This window comes from Rhinolophus sinicus, linkage group LG01 (genome assembly GCF_036562045.2).
Source record: "Rhinolophus sinicus isolate RSC01 linkage group LG01, ASM3656204v1, whole genome shotgun sequence".
Lineage (NCBI taxonomy): Eukaryota > Metazoa > Chordata > Mammalia > Chiroptera > Rhinolophidae > Rhinolophus > Rhinolophus sinicus.
Window position 1 is genome coordinate 60,576,447 of NC_133751.1, and position 21,817 is coordinate 60,598,263.

The 21,817-nt window shown below is 48.4% G+C and overlaps 1 protein-coding gene across 6 annotated transcripts in view; it reads left to right on the plus strand.

Moving 5' to 3' along the window:
- MYLK (myosin light chain kinase) overlaps positions 1-21,817 on the plus strand; it is a 241,530-nt gene that overhangs the window by 185,733 nt on the left and 33,980 nt on the right. For all 6 annotated transcript variants that reach the window (XM_019738977.2, XM_019738976.2, XM_019738974.2 and 3 more), the window contains 4 exons: positions 9,286-9,336; positions 10,104-10,231; positions 12,086-12,239; positions 17,851-18,153. In XM_019738977.2, the coding sequence (XP_019594536.2) occupies positions 9,286-9,336; positions 10,104-10,231; positions 12,086-12,239; positions 17,851-18,153 (636 nt within the window). The remainder of the gene's footprint in view (positions 1-9,285; positions 9,337-10,103; positions 10,232-12,085; positions 12,240-17,850; positions 18,154-21,817) is intronic.

Here is a 21,817-nt window from a genome sequence, read left to right on the forward strand (position 1 = left end):
AAACGATGGGCGAAGCGTCGAAGCTGCAGCCAGCATGGGTTGTGTTCCTCAGCAGCAGAAACATGCTGACCAGAAGGAGTTCTTACACATCAGGCCCAGGTTTAGGGTGTTCCAGCTGGAGGGAATCTGAATGGAATTTTGTGTGAAGGAAGCATCGATGGAGCTTAAGAAATGGTTTTAGAAAACACAGAGGAGGCCGTGCTGGTATGATAACAGACCCAGGGATTCCTCCAGTCAGTCTGTAGAGCTGATTGTCTTTTAGAAAAGAGATAGATGGGGATCCATAGTGCACTTTTACAATGTAAGGAACAGGAGCCAGGGCTTGTCTGAAACTCCAGTGCCTGGCCCAAAGCAGGGATATATTCATCATAAGTATTTGATTTTTCATACTGATTCATGAGTTTCCATGCTTTAAGGGTGCTGGCCTCCACCGTGCTCTGGGGTTGGGGGAGATCCTTGTGGGATACCCCTTTGTAGTCCATGCCTGGCCTTGGCCCGAGCTTCACCTCTGACACTGGGCATTTTGGCTTCAGTCACCACGAGGAACCATCCCTGATTATGATGCTTTTAGATAGCTTTGCTTTGACCTCCCGTATATGTCTCTCTCTGAAACCAAAAGTCATGTCAACATGAAAGCGTCTCTGGATGTCGAAAGTAGTGTCCAGTTTTCCTGAAAGGTTTCCCCAGGATCAAATCTTTCTTTTAAATATTCTTTCCAGGTCATGGGGAATGTTCAATCCTGGTAAGATTCAAAGGGCTAGAAGGAAATGCTAGAGACGTTGAGACTTGGCATCAATATTTGCTTGACAGTGAAAGATATGGGACCCTAAGAGAGAAGCTGGGGTATTTCCATGAGTGTCTTTGAAAGCTGGCGCCAACTCCCAGTAACTCTAACCAACGTTTTGGTCTGTGAGGAGTCTGCTGCCTACCACCCCCTCCACCCTGCCCTGCGTGTGACCCTGTCACCCACCCCTCATGCTGCCTCAGCTCCTTCCAGCTCTCCTACAAGCCGGTTAAATGGCAGGATGGGTCCTCCCAGGGAGGACTGGAGGACGCCAGGCAGGCAACCCTGGAACTGTTGTCCCAGCCACACTGGGCTGCCCCTTTCACAACCATCTTGACGTTCTTTGTCCTGGGGGCTTGGGGATGGGTGTTTGCAGTACTAAGAGGAGCCGTGTTCCCCTGGAATTTCCTTATGTGACAGCCTTTGCTGTGAGGGGCTGTGTGCAGAGAATGTGTCCAGAGATGTTAATTCCGGGAAAAGGATCAATATTTCTGCCCAGATCTGTAAGGATGAACCGGAAGGGGCCTCGTCGATGCAGGAGAAGGGGACGGGTGTTGTCAAGCCACCCAGAGCCCCGAGCCTCCCCCAGCACAGGGCCGCAGGAAGCAGCCTTCCGTCCCTACGTCCTCTCGCCACCTCCTGCTCTGACCCAGTCTGTAGGATAGGTGCTCCGTCCACACTTCACCAACCCAAGTTCCCTTCAGGAGCCTTTGGCAGCAAGTTAATGCTGACTGGGGGAATCGTGACAGTTTTGATGTCTCTTTTTAGTTAACTACCTAAAAAGGGCAGTGTCCCCAGAGAGGCAGAGGTCCAGGGACCTCCTTATATCCAAGGCTGTTCGTGCTACCTCCCTAGTTCTCCTCTGCGTTCCATTGTCTCAGACCCTTTTGACTCTGTGAGACCCACCTCAGGCTCTGTAAATATCTCCCAGGTGCTGGCTCTGGTCTTTCTGCCTTGCTGATTGGATTCTCGAGAGAGAGGTACTAGGTGCCTTCAGATTGAGCAGTCTGGAAATTTCCGTGGGGTGCCGACCTCCTCCCTGCCTGGGCCAAAGGAAGGTTCATGAGGCCAGGACTAGGTTCAGCTGGGGCAGAAGCAACAGATGGATTACACAGACAGTTGGAGGCGGGTCTCCCCAGCCTGCCCCAGGTTTCCCAGGAGTTTGGAATTTGGTTTTCCAAATTCAAAGCTTTGATCCATGATGTTTTTATTGGGCTGCTTCACTTCTTCCAGCCTCTGTCTCTTGTCTAGAGTGGAGGGCTCAGCACCAGGTGGCTTTCATCTAGTTGGTGACAGAGCCAAGAGGCTTCTCCTTTTCATGGAAAGTCACAAAGGATTCAGGCCCCAGGACTTAGGTTTCAGCGTCAGAGTCCAGGATTGGGGTGGAGTGTTCCTGGAGTTCCCAGGTGAACAGAGATCCTCAGGGCTTTCACTTGTGCCTTTAATAGCTATTTTTCAAGCCTGTGCCAGGTAATGCTCGAAGTAGGCACTGGGGAGACACAAGGTGAGCAAGCCGGTCCTTGTTCCGTCCCCAGAGAGCGTGCTGTGGTCTATATGTGCTGAGGGCAGGTTTCTGCCGTTGTGATGCCCTGTGCTAGGTGCTGAGATAGAACCTCCTGAGAGGGGCGCGGAACACAGCCCACAGTCATCCCCAAAGGAGGTGAGACAGTCACCCAAGAGCTGATGGCAAAGCCTGGTACTGCAGAAACTGAAAGGCATCCGGGGCAGACTGTAGAGCCGTGCTCCCCAGAAGGCAGTACGGGGACCAATAGCATCAGCATCCCAGGAAGCCCGGGAATCTGGAATTTTAGCAGTTTCCCAGGTGATCAGCATGCAGGCTAGGTTTTGAGAACCACGGATACTGAGCCCCGAGGGCATGGGTGAGGGTGTTCCCCAGCAGGGAGCAGTAAGAAGGAAGGCTGGACATGACAGCCAGGGATAGATCTCAAAGGCCCTCGTCAGGCGAGTTGGACTTGATCCTAAGTGACAGTGGGCAGCTACTGGAGAGGTTTAAACAGCGGGGTGACATCAGAGCTGCATTTGAGGAAAACTGCTTTGGCCACAGGGATGGATGGATTAGGGCGGGGCCTAGGAGGTGGTACAGGTAGGACTAGAATGGTGACCGTGGGGATGTGCAGAGTGGCAGGCCCAGCAGGTGTTCAGCTGATGGGATTGACAGACATTTAGCAGGTATTTAGCTGATGGATATGAGCAGGGAGGGGGCCTTGGGAAAAACGGGTGAGCAGCATTGTGAGGAGAAGATCCTGGATTTGGTTTTGGACGTGTTGGCCTTGCAGTCTGTGCCAGGGGAGATGATAGTCGGGTAGCGGGATGTGTAGCTGGGCTCAGGAGAGAGGTCGAGGCTCCAGGGAAAATGAGGCAGCAGACAGAGGGGTAAAAAGAGGGACTCAGAGCATTTTGGGGGAGCAGTGCTGTGCCAGGAGGGAGATGCTGCTGGCTGGCTGGGAGAAGTGACTGCGTCCCTCCACAGAGGGAGAAACCCTCTGGCAAGGGGAGGAAGGGTGCTCTGCCTTCCTTGCCTGACGCTGTGGCTGGTGGCTGTCGTGGGATTTGCAAAGATGGTTTGATTTTATTTTCCTCCTGTGATATTCCCCTCTGAACTAGGTAGTGCAGTAAGTGTGGGCTGCTGGAGAAGGGGATGAGAGACAAAGAGCTGACAGGAATAGTAAGATAATAAGAAGGGTGAATCCAGATGAGAGGAAACTAGTTAGTGACCCAAGAGGCATCTGCCAGCAAGCATGTTACCTCTACTGGGTACCTGGATCAGGAGAAAGAGCCCCAGGTACCACGTGAGATCTCATGGAGCTGTAAGTCTGAACTGCAGACAGTGCGACATACTAAGTAGGTGACGGCAAGTATACAGAAGTCCTCTGGGAATCTATTTGGGAAAGAGAGGAAAATGGGGAGGCATTGGTATTTGTGCTATACTTTCTTACAATGTAGCTTAATTCTTTACAATAAATTTCATTTATTCTTCTCACATTTTTTCAATGAGGAAACTGAAGCTCTGAGAGGTTAAATAACGTGCACTAAGCCACAGCCCAGGGAGCGACAGAGCAGCATTTGAACCCAAGTCCAGCTCCAGAGCCTATACGCACTGCATTTCTGCAAAGAGATGGAGAAGGGTTTCAAAGACCTAGATTTGGGGATGGAGCGGAGCATCAGCTGGAGTTAAGAGGCAGCAGGAGGGAAGCAGGGATACACCAAGGCCTCAGGAGGCTTCAATCCTATTTCTGCTCAGTCACATGTGGTGTTATGAACCCAGGAAGTCATCTGACTTTTATGCAAATCCACGTCCTTTTGCATGAAATGGAAACAATGTGAGGTGCCCTGCTTGTGTCTGGTGGGGTAAGAACCAAGAGAAGAGGACGATGTGACCATGGGTTAGAAACAACTCGCTGAGTCCCACTCTCTACGAGGAACCAGGTTTTAGAATCAGGTGACGACTCTGCTTTCCAATCCATTAATTATGTTCTTCTAAGCCCAGAACACAATGAATGGATCACAGCAGATGGTCATATAAAATATGTATAGAATAGGATACAGAACACTATTAACATTTAAAATTGGTTTTACTAATAGGAACCAAACCAGTTTCGAATGCTAACTAATTCAAACAGCAGAACCTCCAAATTTATAGAACGAACAAACATAAAACTTTGGCCTTCAATCCCATTTGACTGGAACACAGAAAGATAAACAGTAGTCCAGGCTCTACTTCTGACACATAGGTTTTACCCAGGGCTCCAAGAATAGTAAAGGGAGGGACTCTGGCATCATCTGACCTCATGCTGTGCTGCTGTTCCCTCCTTATCAGCTCCTGGGCCACCACTCCAGGGGCTGTCAACCTCCTTCCCGGCCCCCAGAGCCCATCACGGCTGCGTTCGTTTGCTGGGGCTGTCCTAACAAAGCGCCACACACTGAGTGGCTTAAATAGCAGAAATGTGTGGTCTCACAGTTCTGGAGGCTGGAAGTTCAAGATCAAAGGGTCAGCAGGTTTGGTTGCTCCTGAGGGCTCTCTCTGGGCTTGCAGACGGCCGCCTTCTCCTTGTGTCCTCACATGGCCTTTCCTCTGTGCATGTCATCCCTGGTGTCTGTCTGTGTGTCCAAATTTCCTCTTCTATGACACCAGTCAGACTGGATTAGAACCCACCTTACCAGCCTCGTTTTAACTTAATTACTTCTTTAAAGGGCCTATCTCCAAATATAGGCATATTCTGAGGTACTGGGGGTTAGGGCTTCAACATATGAATTTGGGGAGTGGCGAGGGGCGTGCGGAAACACAACTAAGCCCATGCAGCAGCCCTCCACACAGTTCTTCTGAACAGATGCCTTTCCCTCTCCACGGGAGGTCAGACCTGGCTCTGGTGGAAGCCTTTCTTCTTTCCTTGAGGGCCTCTCCCAGCTGTGCCCTCTCCCTTTCCGAGAGCCCTGGATGAAGAGGGCACAGCCAGTCATGGGTGTTGCGTATCTCATCCGGTATTTTCTGGCGAGCGATTTGGCTTTCCCATACTCTTCCCGTCTAGCGTCTTTGGGCTCTCCCTCTCCTAGCCTTCTGCTTTCAGAGCGTGCTCTGCTCTCTCACCTTGGAAGAAACCTTAGCTTGATCCTCCTCTTCCGTCACCCCATTTCTTTCTGTCCCTTTCACCTCCGGCATTCTTGATGCATTAGTTGACTCCTTCCTGTTTCCTTGAGGATCTCCTCTGGAGTGATTTCTGAGCCCACAGTCCCACCGCACCTACCCGCTCCAACACCATGCGTCTCTCGGTGCTGGTCATGCCTAACGCCCACGTCCAGTGCCCGTTCTGTCCTCTCCGAGGTCACAGTGACTATCCCCCTGCTGCCTCTCAGAGTCCTTCCTCTACCCCCCTCTATCCTCATGTGGGTATCACCTGGAATCAGACCCTGGCCCCTTTTCATCTTTCATTGCGTTTTTTTCCCCCAAAGAACTGACCCATCCTCACAGCTTCCATTATAAATTGCATGTGTGGTCCTGAAATCTTTCAGTTCCAGTCTCTACCAACCTCTCTCTAGAATTCTGATCCTGGGCCTTTTCCTGCATACAAATTAAATTCTTTCATTCACCACATTCCCTGGGACCAAGCCAAACGCATCTTGTACTCCCGATGTGCCATCAATATAATTTTCCCCAGTGATCCAAGCAAGAATTCTCTAAGGTAACTTTATACCTCCCTCCCTCGTGTTTAGCCCCTAGATTTTTTCAACTTTTCCTTATTTGTATTTTCTTTTCTGCTGCCTTTACCAAAGTTGGACCTGGAAGATTGGTTCCTTCCAAGAGCGTGGCAGTAGCCTCCTTACTGGGTATCCTTGTCCCCCAGGAATTGGAGAGACCTCCAGGTGTGCTCTAGCCCAGGCGGACTGCTGTTTGTGTGAGGACGCCCTTTTCACAGAGGACAAAGACCTAACTCTCAGACTCACCATTCTAGACCAGCTCTGTCCAGTCTGTGTCTACGCCACATGGAGGCCACTGACCACATGTGGCTAGTAAGCACTGGAAATGTGACTAGTGTGACTGAGGAACTGAGTTTTTAATTTTCTTTCATTTAAATTGTCATACTGTCTTCACACCACTGTTCTCTAATCCCAGTCCTGTACTCTGGCCAAGCTCCAGCAAACACCACCCTGAGTCCCAGCTCTGGGCCGCTCCCTGGTGCTGAGCTATGGCGCAGGCTCTTCTCCCTTCTTTAGTTCAGGGCTTCTCCAGTGCACAGGCCCATCCAGCGCCGCCCCTCTTAGCCTTCCTAACCATCTGCTCAACCGACAGTGTACACTCTTCCTCCTTCATTTGAACAACCACGTCATGTTGGCTGGATACAATTATTTTAGCTTTCTATTTAACTTTTATTTTGAAATAATTTTAGACTTGTAGGAAAGTTGCAAAAATAATGCAAATCTCGTATACCCTTCATTCAAGATTCTTCAAATATCAACATTTTACCATGTTTGCTTTATATCTTCTCTCGCCCTCTCTTTTTCCATCTCTCCCTCTACCTCTGTGCGTGTGCACACACACACACATTTTATGATCAGTTTGAAAATAAGTTGCACATATGGTATCCCTGCACCTACCATGTTTCACTGAAAATAAGGCCTAGCCAGACAATCAGCTCTAATGCGTCTTTTGGAGCAAAAATTAATATAAGACCCAGTCTTATAATATATTGTATAAGACCAGGTATTATATTATATTATATTATATTATATTATATTATATTATATTATATTATATTAACCCGGTCTTATATTATAGTAAAATAAGACTAGATCTTATATTAATTTTTGCTCCACAAAACACATTAGAGCTGATTGTCCAGCTAAGTCTTATTTTCAGGGAAACAGGATAAATACTTCAGGGTTTATTTCCTAAAACCCAGGACAATCTCTTATAAAACCAGTTTGGGGATCAAGGCATAAAATTAACACTGATACAGTCCTGTCATATAATTTATTGGACTTATTCCAATTGTTACAGTTGTCCTATAAATGTCCTTTATGGCAAAAGAAGAAGAAGCCTTTCCTGGGGACCACATGCCTTGACATCGAAGCCCTTGAGGACAAACCCTGTTTTCTCACATTTGTTTGGTTTTCTCCCCAGTACCCAGGCTAATAGTGTGCCCTGACTGGCATTTGCCCGACACATTGTAAGCCCCCCGTAAGTTGTTGTGAGTTGGACAAATGGATCGATAATGGTGACGAGCCAGGGTGAACTTGGTGGCAGCAGGCCTTGCACTGGGCATAACCATGGGACTGGTCCTCAGCAGCTCTGTGCTTGTAGAGCGCTTCTGTCAGAGATCGCCTCCCGATGCAGTCCTCTGGGGGCTCAGGAGGGGAGCAGCACTCTTCCCTTTTCACAGATGCACCATGGACAATCCCCAAAGTTAGCTAACATGCCTGTGGTCCAAGCCAGCGTATCGCACTGCCTCGCTTTAATCACAAAGGTGAAGCTTTGTAGATAGATCATTGTTAACATAACCCCACGTGTTCACTCAGTAAATAGTTATCGAGTGCCTGCTATGTGTCAGGCACATTAGGTAAATAGAACAAAAGAAGTTCCTGTTTTTTATACTTTTTTATACTTTAGGGGGAGGTAAAGGGCAGACAGTAAATAAATAAGTAAATACATAGTTTATTATATGACATGTGCCACGAGGGGAAAATAATAAAGTGGGGTAAGCACGGTCAGGAGTGCTGGGGGTGGAGGGTTGCTATTTGATGTAGAGTAGTCAGGGGAGATATCCTTGGTTAAGTGACTTTTCCCCATTTTTTGTGTGTGTTAAGGTATAATTTACATGCAGTAAAATTCACCCTGTCTAGTGCATAGTTCTGTGAACCTTGACAACACATACAGTCAGGTAAATACCACCACAATCAAGATATGGTTCCATCACCTCAAAATCTGTCCTTGTGTCCTCTGATGGTCCACCCCGCCCCACCTCTGGCAAGCATGCATCTACTCTCCTGTAGTTTTGTCTTTTCTAAAATGCATAGACAGAGAATTATACAGTATGTAACCTTTGAGTCTGGCTTCTCTTAGCCGAAGGGATGAGTCACTAATAAGATTGAATCACTAATGAGATTCATCCATGTCATGTGTATCAGTAGTTTGTTCCTTTTTATTGATGAGTAGGATTTCACTGTATGAAGGTACGGTACTGGAGTTTATCCATTCTCCAGTTGCAGATATTTAGATAACTTCTAGTTGTGGGCAATTACAAATAAAGCCACTATAAACATTCACGTTCAGGTATTTGTTTGCATGTAGATTTTCATGTCACTTGGATAGATAGTTTAGATGACTTTTGAGCAAAGACCTGAAAGAAATAGGAAAACAAGCCATGAAGATAGCTGAGGATGTTTTTGCATATTTACCACATTGTTATTTAGCTAAATGAATAGGTTTGTGCTGCCAAACTGGTCTGTTTGGGTCCTTTTTCTTATTTGACTTGTTTGGAGCAAGTTGGGGAAGGAATGGAGGAGACCATTGGTTGGTTCATTCAATTCTTCATTCACTCATTGATCCATTCAATAAACATTAAAAAAAGGAAAGCCACCAGTCCACAGTCTGTGACCCAAAGGAAGCCTGAACCCCTTGGATCCACAGCAAAGGCTAATTTTGGTTGGTTTATCTCACTTAGTTTCCTTTCTGAGTTTCCTGAAAGTTAGGATGAGAGAATAGTTAGTGAGTTTGGGGTTATCATTGAAATGGACAATGGAGGCTTAAGCATTTTTAATCTCAATGGAGGCTTCAGGGACCCCCTCCAGAGGTTCCCTGAGAACTGATATTCATGCAATCGTGAGGTTGTCTGTGTGAGACTGCAAGATCTCCAGAAAGATATATCCGAGCAAGGGCTCTGTCTAGATAAAGGGCCGGTGGGCAAGACTGCATCCTCCTTGGATCCGGGAGCTTTGTGAAAAAAATAGAACCGGCAGAAAATAACCTGTGAACTTCTTGGTTTCAGGTGATGCAACTGTGAAAAAGAAACCTGCACCCAAGACACCTCTGAAGGCAGGTAATTGGTCACAGAAACCTTTGGGGGTAAGGGAGTCATCCGCCATGAAGGGTTTGTCCTTTGCCCGGTTAGGCTGACCACTGGGTGTGTGGTCCCCTCCCAAATTCGAGCTCTGCATTATTCAGGCTGAGTTTTTCATGCAGCTTCTGCACCCCTTGGGCCCCCAGCCCCTTCTACTACTTGTCTTTTCTCCTGCTCCCCCTGTACGGGCGGCATCACACAGTACTAGCAACCCTCCCATCCCTTCTGTGAAATTCCGCCTCATCCTCCGCCCTCCACTCTGCCCCTTAAGGAGATGATTCACTTTGTGCTGTTTTAATGCTCTGCTCCTATATGTCCTTGTCATATGGAACCTTCTCTATTTTCCACTGAAAGACACTGGAGGACGTGAACCATATTGAGCCTGCCAGCCAGGGTCACCTCCAGGTTCGACGGCCAGGTGCTGTTTAATTAACAAAAGAGTTAGGATGTAGATTCAAAAAATCAGGGTAAGATGCAAATTCCAGACCAACCAACAAATGGAGAATTGTGCCGTGGGAATTGCATGGGCCACTTCTGAGGACATCAGAATAAAGAGATGACCAAAGCTAGCCGGCCCCATCAGCTCAGGTGTTCTCTGGAGCAGTGATCACTGCCTTCTGTCTTACCCTGAAGGTTCCAGAAGGTGAGAGAGGAGCAGCAGACCCATGTGGACAGCAGCACCAGTTGAGATCAGACTGTCTGAGGCTCCCTCCTCCTCACCTACTTTCTCGCTTGTACTCTCCTAGCCATGCCCCCGCAGATCATCCAGTTTCCTGAGGACCAAAAGGTGCGTGCAGGAGAGTCTGTGGAGCTGTTTGGTAAAGTGGCAGGCACCCAGCCCATCACCTGTACCTGGATGAAGTTCCGAAAGCAGGTCAGTAATGGAGGAGAACCACCCACACAGCCCCTGGGCCGGAAGGGATGAGATATGCTGTAACGGAAGCAGCATCACAGCTTTAGAAATGGATGAGACCCCTCATCCACTCATCACCTACTCATCCACTCTGAGTTCTTAATAACCTTTTCTTCTAAATCTATAAGAATGCCTGCTGTATAGATAATTTGTATAATAAAGAAAAGTATGAAGGAAATAGTAGGAACCACCCTTGGCCCTCACCCAATTTTGATACCTCAAGTCTAGAAGTGTATTCAGAGTCAGGAAAACGGAACCAGTAACCTAACTGACTTCTCAGACTGTGAGCTTCCTGTGACTTGTGTGCCAGTCCACGGAACCAATTTGTGGTAACAACTGAAATTTACCACATGCTGAAGGGACAAAAGTGGATCTGAGTATTTGGATCGATAAATTGTTCTTTAAAGACAATTGTAGCTTCCTGGACCAGAAATCAGGCTACCATTTATAATAATGGTCCTATGGGGAAATGTTCGCATTTCTGAACAACCAGCTGTTGAAGGGACTTGGGGATCCCATATCGGTAGTGTGTGCCCGTATGTGTGATCAGCAGAGGCCCCAGAACAGTGGGCTGGCACTGGATCTACAGAAGGCGTGATTTCTTCTGAGCTCTCTGTTGCTCTATTTCCAAACCATTCAAGTTGTCCTAAGGCCCAGAGAAGAAAGGCTAGTACCAGGAGGGAAAGGAGGGTTGATCTCAAAACGTGAAGAAGAGAAGCTGGTCTTTAACATCCTAAGCATGTTTGGCCAAAGCATGTGTGGGCCAGTGTTGTCTAAAGTAAGGTGGGCTCCCATCCCTTTTCAGAGACATTTAGCCAAGTTCCATCTGTCCAACAGAACTTCATGTAGTGATGGCAATGCCCCATGTCTGTTATCCAGTATGCACTAACCATATGTAACTTTTGAGCACTTGAAGTGTGATTAGTGGAACTGAGTTTTAACTTTTAAGTATTTAAAAGTTGTTATAATGGCTTTGTTGAGATATCATTCACATACCAAAAAAATTCACCCTCTTAAATAAACCCTTTGATGGTGGTTTTTAGTATATTCACAAGGTTGTGCAACCATCCTAATGATCTATTTCCAGAACATTATCACCCCAAAAAGAAACTCCAGACTCATTAGCAGTCATTCCTTCCCTTCCCCCAGGCCCTGGCAACCACTAAGCTACTTTCTGTCTCTATGGATTTGCCTATTCTGGGCATTTCATATAAATTGGATCATATAATATGTTTTCTTTAGTGTCTGGGTTTTTTAACGTAGCATAATGTTTTCAGGGCTCATCCATGTTGTAGCATGAATCAGTCTTTCATTCTTTTTTTATAGCCAAATAGTATTCCATTGTCTGGATATACCACATTTTGTTTATCCATTCCTTAGTGAATGGATGTTTGGGCTGTTTCCGCTTAATTAATTAAATTTTAAATAGCCACGTAGCTAGTGGCTATGGCTTCAACAGCACAGAAAAGGTCAGACTCTGCCGGGGTGGGCTTTGCTCAGATGTGTTCTCCCACCGCATCCCAGGGTGGTGCAAGGAGACCGGGACGCTCCTGAACTCCAGTTTGGAGCAGCAACTGCAGCATTCATTTCCCTGACCCTACTCAGCACCTTCCTGTCTGTCCCAGATCTGGTCCCCTCAGGGAGGTCTAGCTCTGGATGCAGGAGAGGAGGGACCCTAGGGGGAAGCCCAGAGCCCAGACAAAACCAGCCTCACACAGCTCGTGCAGTTGCATCCCTCAGGGAGTGGGGAGTGAGGGTCGGAGCCCCGTTCCTTTCCTGCCCATGTCCCAGCACCTGCCCACTCTCTGCCCGCAGATCCAGGAGAGCGAGCACATCAAGCTGGAGAACAGCGAGAGCGGCAGCAAGCTCACCATCCTGGCGGCCCGCCAGGAGCACTGTGGCTGTTACACCCTGCTGGTGGAGAACAAGCTGGGCAGCAGGCAGGCCCAGGTCAACCTCACTGTGGTCGGTGAGTGCGGATGGGTGGCCTGGAAGTCAGAGGCAGGAAAGGTAGACAGCCCCTGCAGGACGCTGGGCCTGCCCCGGGAGCAGCCGTGGTCTCTGCCCACAGCCTCATTTCCCTCTCCTTGCTCTCACACCATTGCTGTGCTTCATGCTCACTGAGCACCCAGACCCTGCACACACACCCCCACAGTGTTCTCCTCTTCCTGTGAATCCCTTCCTGGCTTCTCTTTCTTTCTGCCCTTTGGAGACCCTGAGCCCCACTGCCCCAGGCCCTTTCCTGCTGGCACCTGAACGTCCCTGTCCCCTGTGGTCCACTGCCTGATACCCCACTGAGTCCCCTGCAAGTCTTCACCTTGAATCGATTGTTCCTTCTGATTTCACTGCCCCTACACGTGATTTGGGGGGCATTACAGGAAGATCACATCAACCCCCAGACTTAATCCAATTCCAGGCTCAGCCAAGGTGTCACGGCTGGTCTGTGATAGTTTATCACCCCGCAGGCTTTGTCCTTCGGCTTCTCTGAGACTTAGGAGGCATCAGGCATGACCTTGCTCACCATCATGGCCCCACACCTACGGCTGATTCCGCCCTCCAGGGTCTGGGTGTGGTCCACCTTTCTCTCCCTGAGGCTGCTTCCTGCTCCTACACTGAATCCCAGCCTCTTGGGGGCTACACCACCCCCCTTTTCTCTTCCCTTCAACTCCTCCTCTACTCCTCCCATAAATGTTGCCAGAGCTCTCGCGTCTTAGCCAAACACACAGGCATGCGTAACTGCTGCAATATCCTGTGTTTCTCTAGCCACCCGGCCATCTCTCTCCTGCGCTCTCTTCGTGGTCAAACCCTCTGAAAGAGGGTTTCTGTTCCTACTCCCACTCTGTTCCTTTACTCCCTGGCGCGCTTCAGCTCCCTGCAGCCTCCCCTCCACACCCGAGTAGTGTACTGGGACCACCCTTCTGAGGTCACCATGACCTCCTAATCCTAAATCCATTTCTTTTTTCTTGTCTTCTGAGTCCTGGTGCCGTCTGTCTCCAGCCAGATGCTCAAGTTCATTTTTCCTCCCCGTCCCACTCACCGTGTGGTTCATGCCATTGTCAAGTCTGAAATATCCGACTAGCCCGCTCCCTGGTCTCCCATTGTCAGTCGTGCTCAGCTCCTTGCCACCTCCATGTGGCAGGTACTCAGGACAGAAAAGAAACAGCAGGTGACAGAACAGACTGATGGATAGTAGGCCACGTCCTTGTGCATTTGTGGTTCTTCACACGTGGTGCACATGAAAGCCTTTGACCTGGTGGTTATTGATCAGACCTTTCTTTTGTTGCCTTAGGTCAGGTGTTTTAAATCTGGGAAGTCAGTGTACTGGGTTTGGGGTCCGGGAATGGGTTTCTCATCTGTAAAAGACGGGGGTGGGGGCTTTCCTCACTCTTCCTCTCCTTGGGGACTGGATGTTTATTTCAGCAGTTAACCCCATGGAGTCAGGAACACTTGGGGGGTGGGGGGCATTGGTGCCCGTCATCTAGTCTGCCTTTACATTTAGACCTGGCCCCATGCCCTCACGCATCAGCAAGCACTGGTTTCCAGTTTTCCTGGGTGTTCTGTCTCATCTGCCCCTGCCCGGGGAACTTCGGGTCAACTCCTCTGCACTGCGTTTCTGTGATGAGTGCCCCCTACCCCCACTCGGGCAAGGCTCCACTCGGTGCCACACGCTCCCCTCCCCCATCACCACTGCACGAGCTGCAGTTCTGGCCTTTTATGGTTTAGTTTCTTATTCTCCTCGGCCAGTACTGACAGGGCCATTGGCGTGGCTGCCCGCCAGCTGGCAGGAGCAGCATGTTAAATGCCGTCCTGGGAGGGGAATGGAATGGAGGGGAACGGGGCTTTCTGTCTGCCTCCCCCTCACAGAGCTAAGAATAGAATTGCTCAATAAAATGAGGACTCGCATTGATGGAAACAGCGAAGCCACATTCATTCAGAGCCCGTGGATTTAGAATTAGTCCAAAGTAAACCTGGATTAAGCCCAGATTTACCTGCGCGTCTCTAAAGACATCTGTGGATATCTGTGTATTATCTGATCAGGGTTGGTTAACTAGATGTACAAAGTAAATGAGATGAAACGGGAATTGTTTGGCCTGCTCTGGATGAGGTTCCAGCATTTTGGAAGCATCCGTTTACAGCCCAGCTAAATAAGGCTGATTTAACACAACTTCTACTTGTTAGCAATAAACTTCTTTTCTGGTATGTTCTTTAAAGTACCACGTTCTCCTCAGATAGTCTATGACTCCTATTTTTAAAGGATAATGAAAATTAGCCTTTCCCTTCAGTTACTTTAAATGGGCGATGTTTAGCGTTTCTAAAGGCTTATGATTATTACATGTTAAGGACAGGGGAGGGATTTGTGGCAGCTCAGAGGGCCTCTGCCTGCAGCCTCTAATCACAGCCGGGAGTCGGAGGGCTGGGGAGGGGGGCTGCTCGGGCAGGAGAGAGCAGCCTGACCCAGATGAATTCCTTCCTGTAACTTTTCCAGCATGAGAAAAACAGGCCACTTTGCATATCTCTAAAGGAGAAAAACAAAGTAAAGAGATCCCCAGATACCCAGCAATCCCCAAATACTATCTGAGCCGGGAATTGCATGATTTTTACGGGCAGGAGAGTTCCATAATGCGTGACTTGGGTTTAAGCAAGATGTATTCTTGATCTTATTCCACCTGATGGCCTGGAAAATAAAAAGCCCCTGGAGCGAGGCTCTGCAGATTTTTTTGGAATCACCTTTTGGCTCTGCCACTGGGTATTCTTAGTAAGCAAGGTGCCTTAGCCTCAAGGGCTGAGATTACCCAGGGGGACGACAATGGGGGCCCTTGCAGCCCCCTGCCATTCTGTGAACAGGAGGTCCAGGTGGGAGTAGGCACAGACACAGGTCATCTTCAAACACACAGGCTTGCAGAGACTACCAGGGCGGTTACTCTAGTGTGGAGCAGTAGCCGTGAGATCTCCATTTTCTCAGAAACGCGGACACTTGCTGAATAGAAAATCCTGGAGCTGGTGCCATCGGAGACCCTTCCCTTGGACTCAGCATTTCCCATTCTGTTAGTTAGGTCTGTAGGGAGGCATGGGAGAATTCCCAGGAAGCGTGGAGCTCAGGGACCTAGACACTGAGCCCACCTCCCCTTTCCCAGGCCATGCCCCAGGTCTCCCGCCCAGACCTGGAACGGCTGTGTGTTTAGCATGAACGGCAGGCTCACAGGCGCCCTGTTCTGAGCGTTTTCATCCCTGGCTAGTCCCACCTCTGCGTGGGGCTCTGCAGGTGGGAAAGAACACAGCCCATGGCCCTAAGACAGGTGTGGGGGGCAGGAGATTGGCTTCCAGTCTCATACCACTTCAGACTTGGGTCTTTTCTGAACTCCTTAATTCACATTCCTTGAAAGCACTGAAGTTTCACTTGGGGTTAAAGCCCCGCTCTCCAAATTTTGCATCTTCTTTTGTACTTCAGGGAGTGACATATGTCATATGTCAGTTCTCTTTCAGCCAAGAGACATCTGGAACAAGGTAGGGTACAAATAGTACCTCTTCTGAAATACCCATTTCTCAATATTTTCTCTTCTTGACCAAAGCACAAGGGGAGAAAGTCAGTCAGTGGAGTGGAGTGCATTCATTATATAAACCCACATGACTCTAAACGTGTCCAATCCGACGTTTTCCAGGCGGTTTTCTGTGGGCGAAGCAACAAGTCTGTCTTTCATCCCTCCTTAGGCTTCTTTACTTCCTTAGCTGGGTCTTGAGAGGACTTGGACCACTTGCCTCCAAGAGAGTTTAGAGTAATAAACATCTTAGCCAACACCAGAAGTATTTCTATAAAGACCAATATATCTTTCAGAACAAATCGTTTTTCTAAGAGAACATATTAAACAACCAGTGAAAGTGGTTCCATCACAGGAGGCCTCCAGAGCGACTGCAGAAAGTGGCTCTGTCACAATCACAGAATCAGCCCTGGGCAAGGTCCGGGCTTGGTTGCAGGGAATGGACGGTTTCCAGCAGTGCCTTCTTCGCTGGAGTGTAGAAACAGAAAGGCTTGGGGGTGGGGGAAAGAATGAATATGTATGTGTATATGTGTGTGTATATGTCAACACACACACACACACACACACACACACACACACACACACACACTACTTTTCTCTTCCCCATATGCACAGGGGCATTTGCAGGAACTTCCTTTGGTCTTCCTGTCTTGTTGAGGGGTGGGAGAGTAAAAGTCAAGCACTTTACCTGAGTTTGCTTAATTGATGCTTGCAAAATCCCTAAAAGGTAGATACTGTGTTTCCCCCCAAAATAAGACTGGGTCTTAATATGAATTTTTGCTCCAAAAGGCACATTATGGCTTATGTTCAGGGGATGTCACGCTGAAAAATCATGCTAGGGCTTATTTTCCGGTTAGGTCTTATTCTGGGGGAAACACAGTACATATAAGCACCCTTTTTCAAAATGAAAAAGACAAACAATCTAGTCTTGGAAGTTCAGGAATTCACTAGAGTTCACATAGCTTATAAATTCACAGAGCATAAAAGCATGGTTTTAATTCCTATTCCTATTTGGGGGAGCTCTGCACCTTAAATTGCTTTGGGGGGATGAAAGGTGACTGAGCACCGATATCTGTAACTAAATGAACCACCTGCAAAAACTAAATCTGAAAAATAGCAACTGACAAAATCAGCAGAATTCAAGAACCTCATTAAAGCATTGACTGCTGTGATTGGCTTTGAATTTGGCAGTGTTACTGGTTCTTAGCGTACTGGTCTGAATGGGAAGGCAGCCAGCCAAAGGGCCACTTCTTGTGTCCTCAGCTCATTTTCCAGCCCTTAGAGGTGGTTGCGATTTGCTACTATGGTTTGCTTTTAAAATTCTTTACCTTATTTTCTACGTGTCCTATGAGGATTGAAAGAGGTAGGGTAGGAGTAACTTTTCTGTAGTATAAAACCATAAACTCCTACAGGAATAGCTATTCAAGCCAGCCACTTTTCTAAGAACGTCTCATAACCACCTTGTGATCCAAGTGCTATTATGATTCACATTTTACAGATGAGGAAACTGAGGCACAGTAACAACTAGTGAATGGGGTCAGAGCCATGTGCAAACCTGGATCTGTCTGACTTCAGAGCTCACTGTGCTACACCCCTCAGGGGAGATGGCGTTTCCCAAGTCCAGAGAAAGTGAAGCCTGACTCCTAGTTATGTCACAAGTCACTAACCTAGGGCCTGAAGGACACACACACACACACGCACTGAACTCTCTCTCAAAACATATTTTTGATGGGAAGCAGTCCCCGCCTTCTGGGCAGCTTCCTAGATCTGTTTACTCTGAGAAATATGTTTATGACTTGGGCAAAGTACAGGAAGTCATGATTTAGACACTGGAAAACTAGCCAAAAAAGAGTTTCTCTGAACAAATAGATATCGGTAGGGCTTTCCCTAGAGGTGGGTTTGTACATAGGCGTGACTGTGTAGCTGAGGGAACCAGAGTCACCTTGGGTTCTCTAGGCTTCTCCCCCACAACACTGCTAATTCAAAAACTTTCCTCCCTTGCAATTCTGAGGAGTTGGCTAATATTGCGCTTTTCTATCCCAGACAAGCCAGACCCCCCCGCCGGCACGCCTTGTGCCTCTGACATCCGGACCTCTTCCCTCACCCTGTCCTGGTACGGCTCCTCGTATGATGGGGGCAGTGCTGTCCAGTCCTACAGTGTGGAGATCTGGGATTCAGTGGACAAGACGTGGAAGGAACTAGCCACGTGCCGCAGCACTTCATTTAACGTTCAAGACCTACTGCCTGACCGAGAGTATAAATTCCGTGTGCGCGCCATCAACGTGTACGGAACCAGTGAGCCGAGCCAGGAGTCTGAACTCACTGCAGTGGGAGAGAAACCTGAGGGTAAGCTGCCTTTACCTCATCACTGGCTTGAAATCGATGTGCATGACTTACCTTGTGTGTGTAGAAACCTGTACTGAGTGGTCCAGAGGAACTGGGAAGTGATCTGTGAGGGCTGGCAGAGTCTTTTGGGATCTTGATTTCCAAACTTGTGATGCTGATCCATACTTGAAAAGAAGTATATATGGCCTTTCAAAAAACATTGAACCGGCAATTTTGCTACACTACCACCAGGGGGTGATGGTGTGTTCATCAGGCACCCAGTCCTGGAAGGTAGAAGCTCAGATAAACCTCAAGTTTCAACATCCCTCTTCCACTGTCCTCCCTCCTTCTCTTGCACTCAAATTTTAGTGTCTGCTCAGTGTCAGGTGCGTGGGACACAAAGAGATAAGACAAGGAGCTTAAAATCTAACTAGTGGGACAGCTGTGTAGACAGCTACCTATAATGAGATGAGCTACATCCTATTCTAGCAGTATAAACAAATTGCAAAGGAGACACAGCAGAAAGCATGAATAACTTTGCCATGGAGGCTGAGGAAATCTTCCTGGAAGAGGTGACACTTAGGCTGAGTCTTGGAAAAAACAAGTTGGGTGTCCAAGAGGCAAGGAAGATGAGGAGAGGCAGTCCTCACAGAGGAGACAGCATGCGCAGAGGTACAAAGTGATGGAAATGCATGGCATTTTGAGATGCTTGTGTGTGGCCAGGACATATGCTGTGTGAGACAGAACAGAAGGAAGCAACACTGAAAGGGTGGTTTAGGTAAAATTGTGAAGTTCTTTAAAGATCTTCAGGCAGGAGATTGATATCATTTGATGGGATTGTTTGTTTTTTAATGTAGCCTATTATTTTTTTGAAGTAGCATACAGACTCCAGCAAGAGACAGATCCATGTGTTCCTAAGACTGTTGAAACGTCACCTTTTTTGGATTAGATTTTGTAAAATTATTTTACTATATAAGTTTCAGGTGTACAGAATTATAATACGACATCTATATGCACTACAAAGTGATTGCCACAAGTCTAGCTTTTTAGAAAGAGAATAAGGGGAAGAGTAGAGCTTTGCTGCTACTCAAAGTGTGGTCTGAACCAGCAGTTTTGGGATCCTGGGAGTTTGGTAGAAATGCAGACTCGGCTCCCCACTCCCCTACTACCTTCTGAACCTTCATTTTAACATCACCCACCCCTACCGCTCCCCCACCCCACCCCCACCCACTTATTTGTAGGCATATGAAAGTTTGAGAAGCCCTGGAATGGAGGCAGGGAATGAGATTGTAGTCAGTGAGACACCAGTTGGGCCTCTTGGTATAGTCCAGGAGAGGGATGGTAAGCATGAACTAAAGCCTCAGGAGGTAGAATAGACCATTCTGGATGAATTTTCGGTAGAGTTGAGGGAAAAAATTAGAATTGAAAAATTAGAATTAGAGTTGAGGAAAAAATTAGTTTAAGATGAGTCCCAGTTCCTCGCTTGGGTCACTGAACACCAGTTCAAGAGCCATTTAGAGGTTTTTTATTATGAGTCATGGTGGTTAACATATATTCCCACTTGCTATATGCTAACAATATGTTAAGTACTTTACATGAATCATTTCATGCATCTAACTCAAGGAAGTAGATACTGTCATTACCCCATTTTACAGGTGGGGAAATGAGGTTTAGAGAGGTGAAGCTACTTGCCCAAGGTCACAGAGCTTCTAACTAGTGAGCTGAAGCTTGAACGCAAAGCTGCCTGACCCAAAGCCTGTGCTTCTTTGGTTAGACTGATAGAGGAGGTAGGCTGCCGCCCAATGACTTAGAGGTTGGATAGCAGGGAGTCCAGGAGAAGATGGAAGATCTGGAGTCCAGGAGAAGATGGAAGATCTTGGTGAAGGGACACCAAGGGAAAGAGCTCTTAGAGAGAGGAGAGCTTAACCGTCGAGAGGACTGTGGGCGGCTGCAGGTCAGGGAGCTGGACGGGGCACAGGTCCTGTAATCACCATCTAACCAGAGGCATCGTGAGTATGGAAACTGTCATCACGATTTGACACCCCTCTTTAGTTTGAAAGCTCAGGAGTAAAATAGATATTAAAACGTTGCTTTCAAATTAAACGAGGGCTCCAGAAAGAAACTTTGGAGGATGCCCATGAAAAACACAGCAAATTCACTGTTTGCCAGTGCAGCCCTATCGTGGGGGCCTTTACCCAGGGAGCCCTAGACATACACACAGCAGTCTTCCATGGCGGCGTGATCTGGCCCCCAGGATGGCCCTGGCTGGGCCGCTTTGCAGCTTTCATGAGGCCCACTAGCCACGCACAAGTGTGTGCTGGCCAAATGGAGTAACAAGACCACCATTGCTGCTCTGTCACACACCCTCCCCGCTTTGAAATGAGCAGAGTGGGGAGCAGGCCGGTTAGAGTGGGGGTGCCAGGAAAAGCAACCAAGTTCCAGTCTGTATGTTTGTAGCATCTTACTTTTTCACGCAGAGGACTCCCACCTCTTGGAAAAAATGACAGGAAAAAGGGTAACACTGCAGTGAGAAGATGTTCATTAACTGGAAAGGAAAGCGTCTAGATGCTTTTTGGCATAAAGCAGGAGAAACTGTAGAATCCCCGATGAACCCACGCAGAAACACAGAGGCCACTGAAGTGACGGGGTGTGGCTCCAGGAGACCAGGACCGCAGCTCCCAGGCTGTAGGGAGAGACTGGGGAGGGCTGGCTGGGACTTAGGTTCCGGGGTGGTGTCCTCTCCTTTCTTTCCTGCAGCCAGCTGAACCCCCTCTGTGGTCCTCAGATTCTCCTCCTGGGGTCCCTCCTGACTGGGAGTAGACAAAAGGAAATGTTGAAATAGCCTGCAATCCAGAGGAAGGGTCCAGGCCACCCAGGTCTTCCAGGCTGGAAGCTGCTCCCACCCCCAGGCCCAGCTGGCTTAGCCAAGGGAGGAGAGGGGGAGGGGCAGAATAGTTGGCCAGCTTCAGGCCTGAAGGTCAGGATGGAGCGCGGTGGGAGGGTCGGGGTAGGAGGTGAGGGTTCAAAGTGAATTCCTCTGTGGACTGCTCACGTGCTTGTTAGTTATAACCTGGGTAGGTCATCTCTCCCTACTTGAAAAGGAAAACGGCTCTCAGAGAAGTAGGGTGCGTATGTGCACGTGTGTGTGTGTGTGTGTGTATGTGTGCATGTAGGGAAGGGATGGGATAAGTGGTTATGGTAGGTCATTTCTGTGGAACCAAGTGGGGTGTGGTGGTCATCAAAAAGGCAGTGCTGGTTAACCGTCCCTCCACTAAGCCCAGCTAATGTTGGCTGTCACCTGCCCCGCTGCCACCACTGCCCCTCCTTCCTCTGCCTTTGCAGCTTCCGTCTTCTGCTTCATCCTGTTGGCCTCTCAGTCCCACCCCTGCTGGCGCCCCAGCCCGCTCCAGTGGCCTCCCTATGCCCGAGCTACCCCTCCGAGTAGGATCCCTGACCCACAGCTGCCCTCCCCATCTTCCCAAAACTGAGTAAACAGGGCCCCGCCTCAACACAGCTGCCCTCTCCCACCCTACTCAGCTCTAACTCTTAAATCCACTCTGTCCTTCCTTGCTCCTGGTCGTAATTTGTTCTCATGTATAATAGTTGTTAGCAAACAGCTGTGATAAGGCTTCTTGCAGAGCTGGGACTTCCTTCCAACCCCGAGGGCAGTTAGAGATGTGAAGCC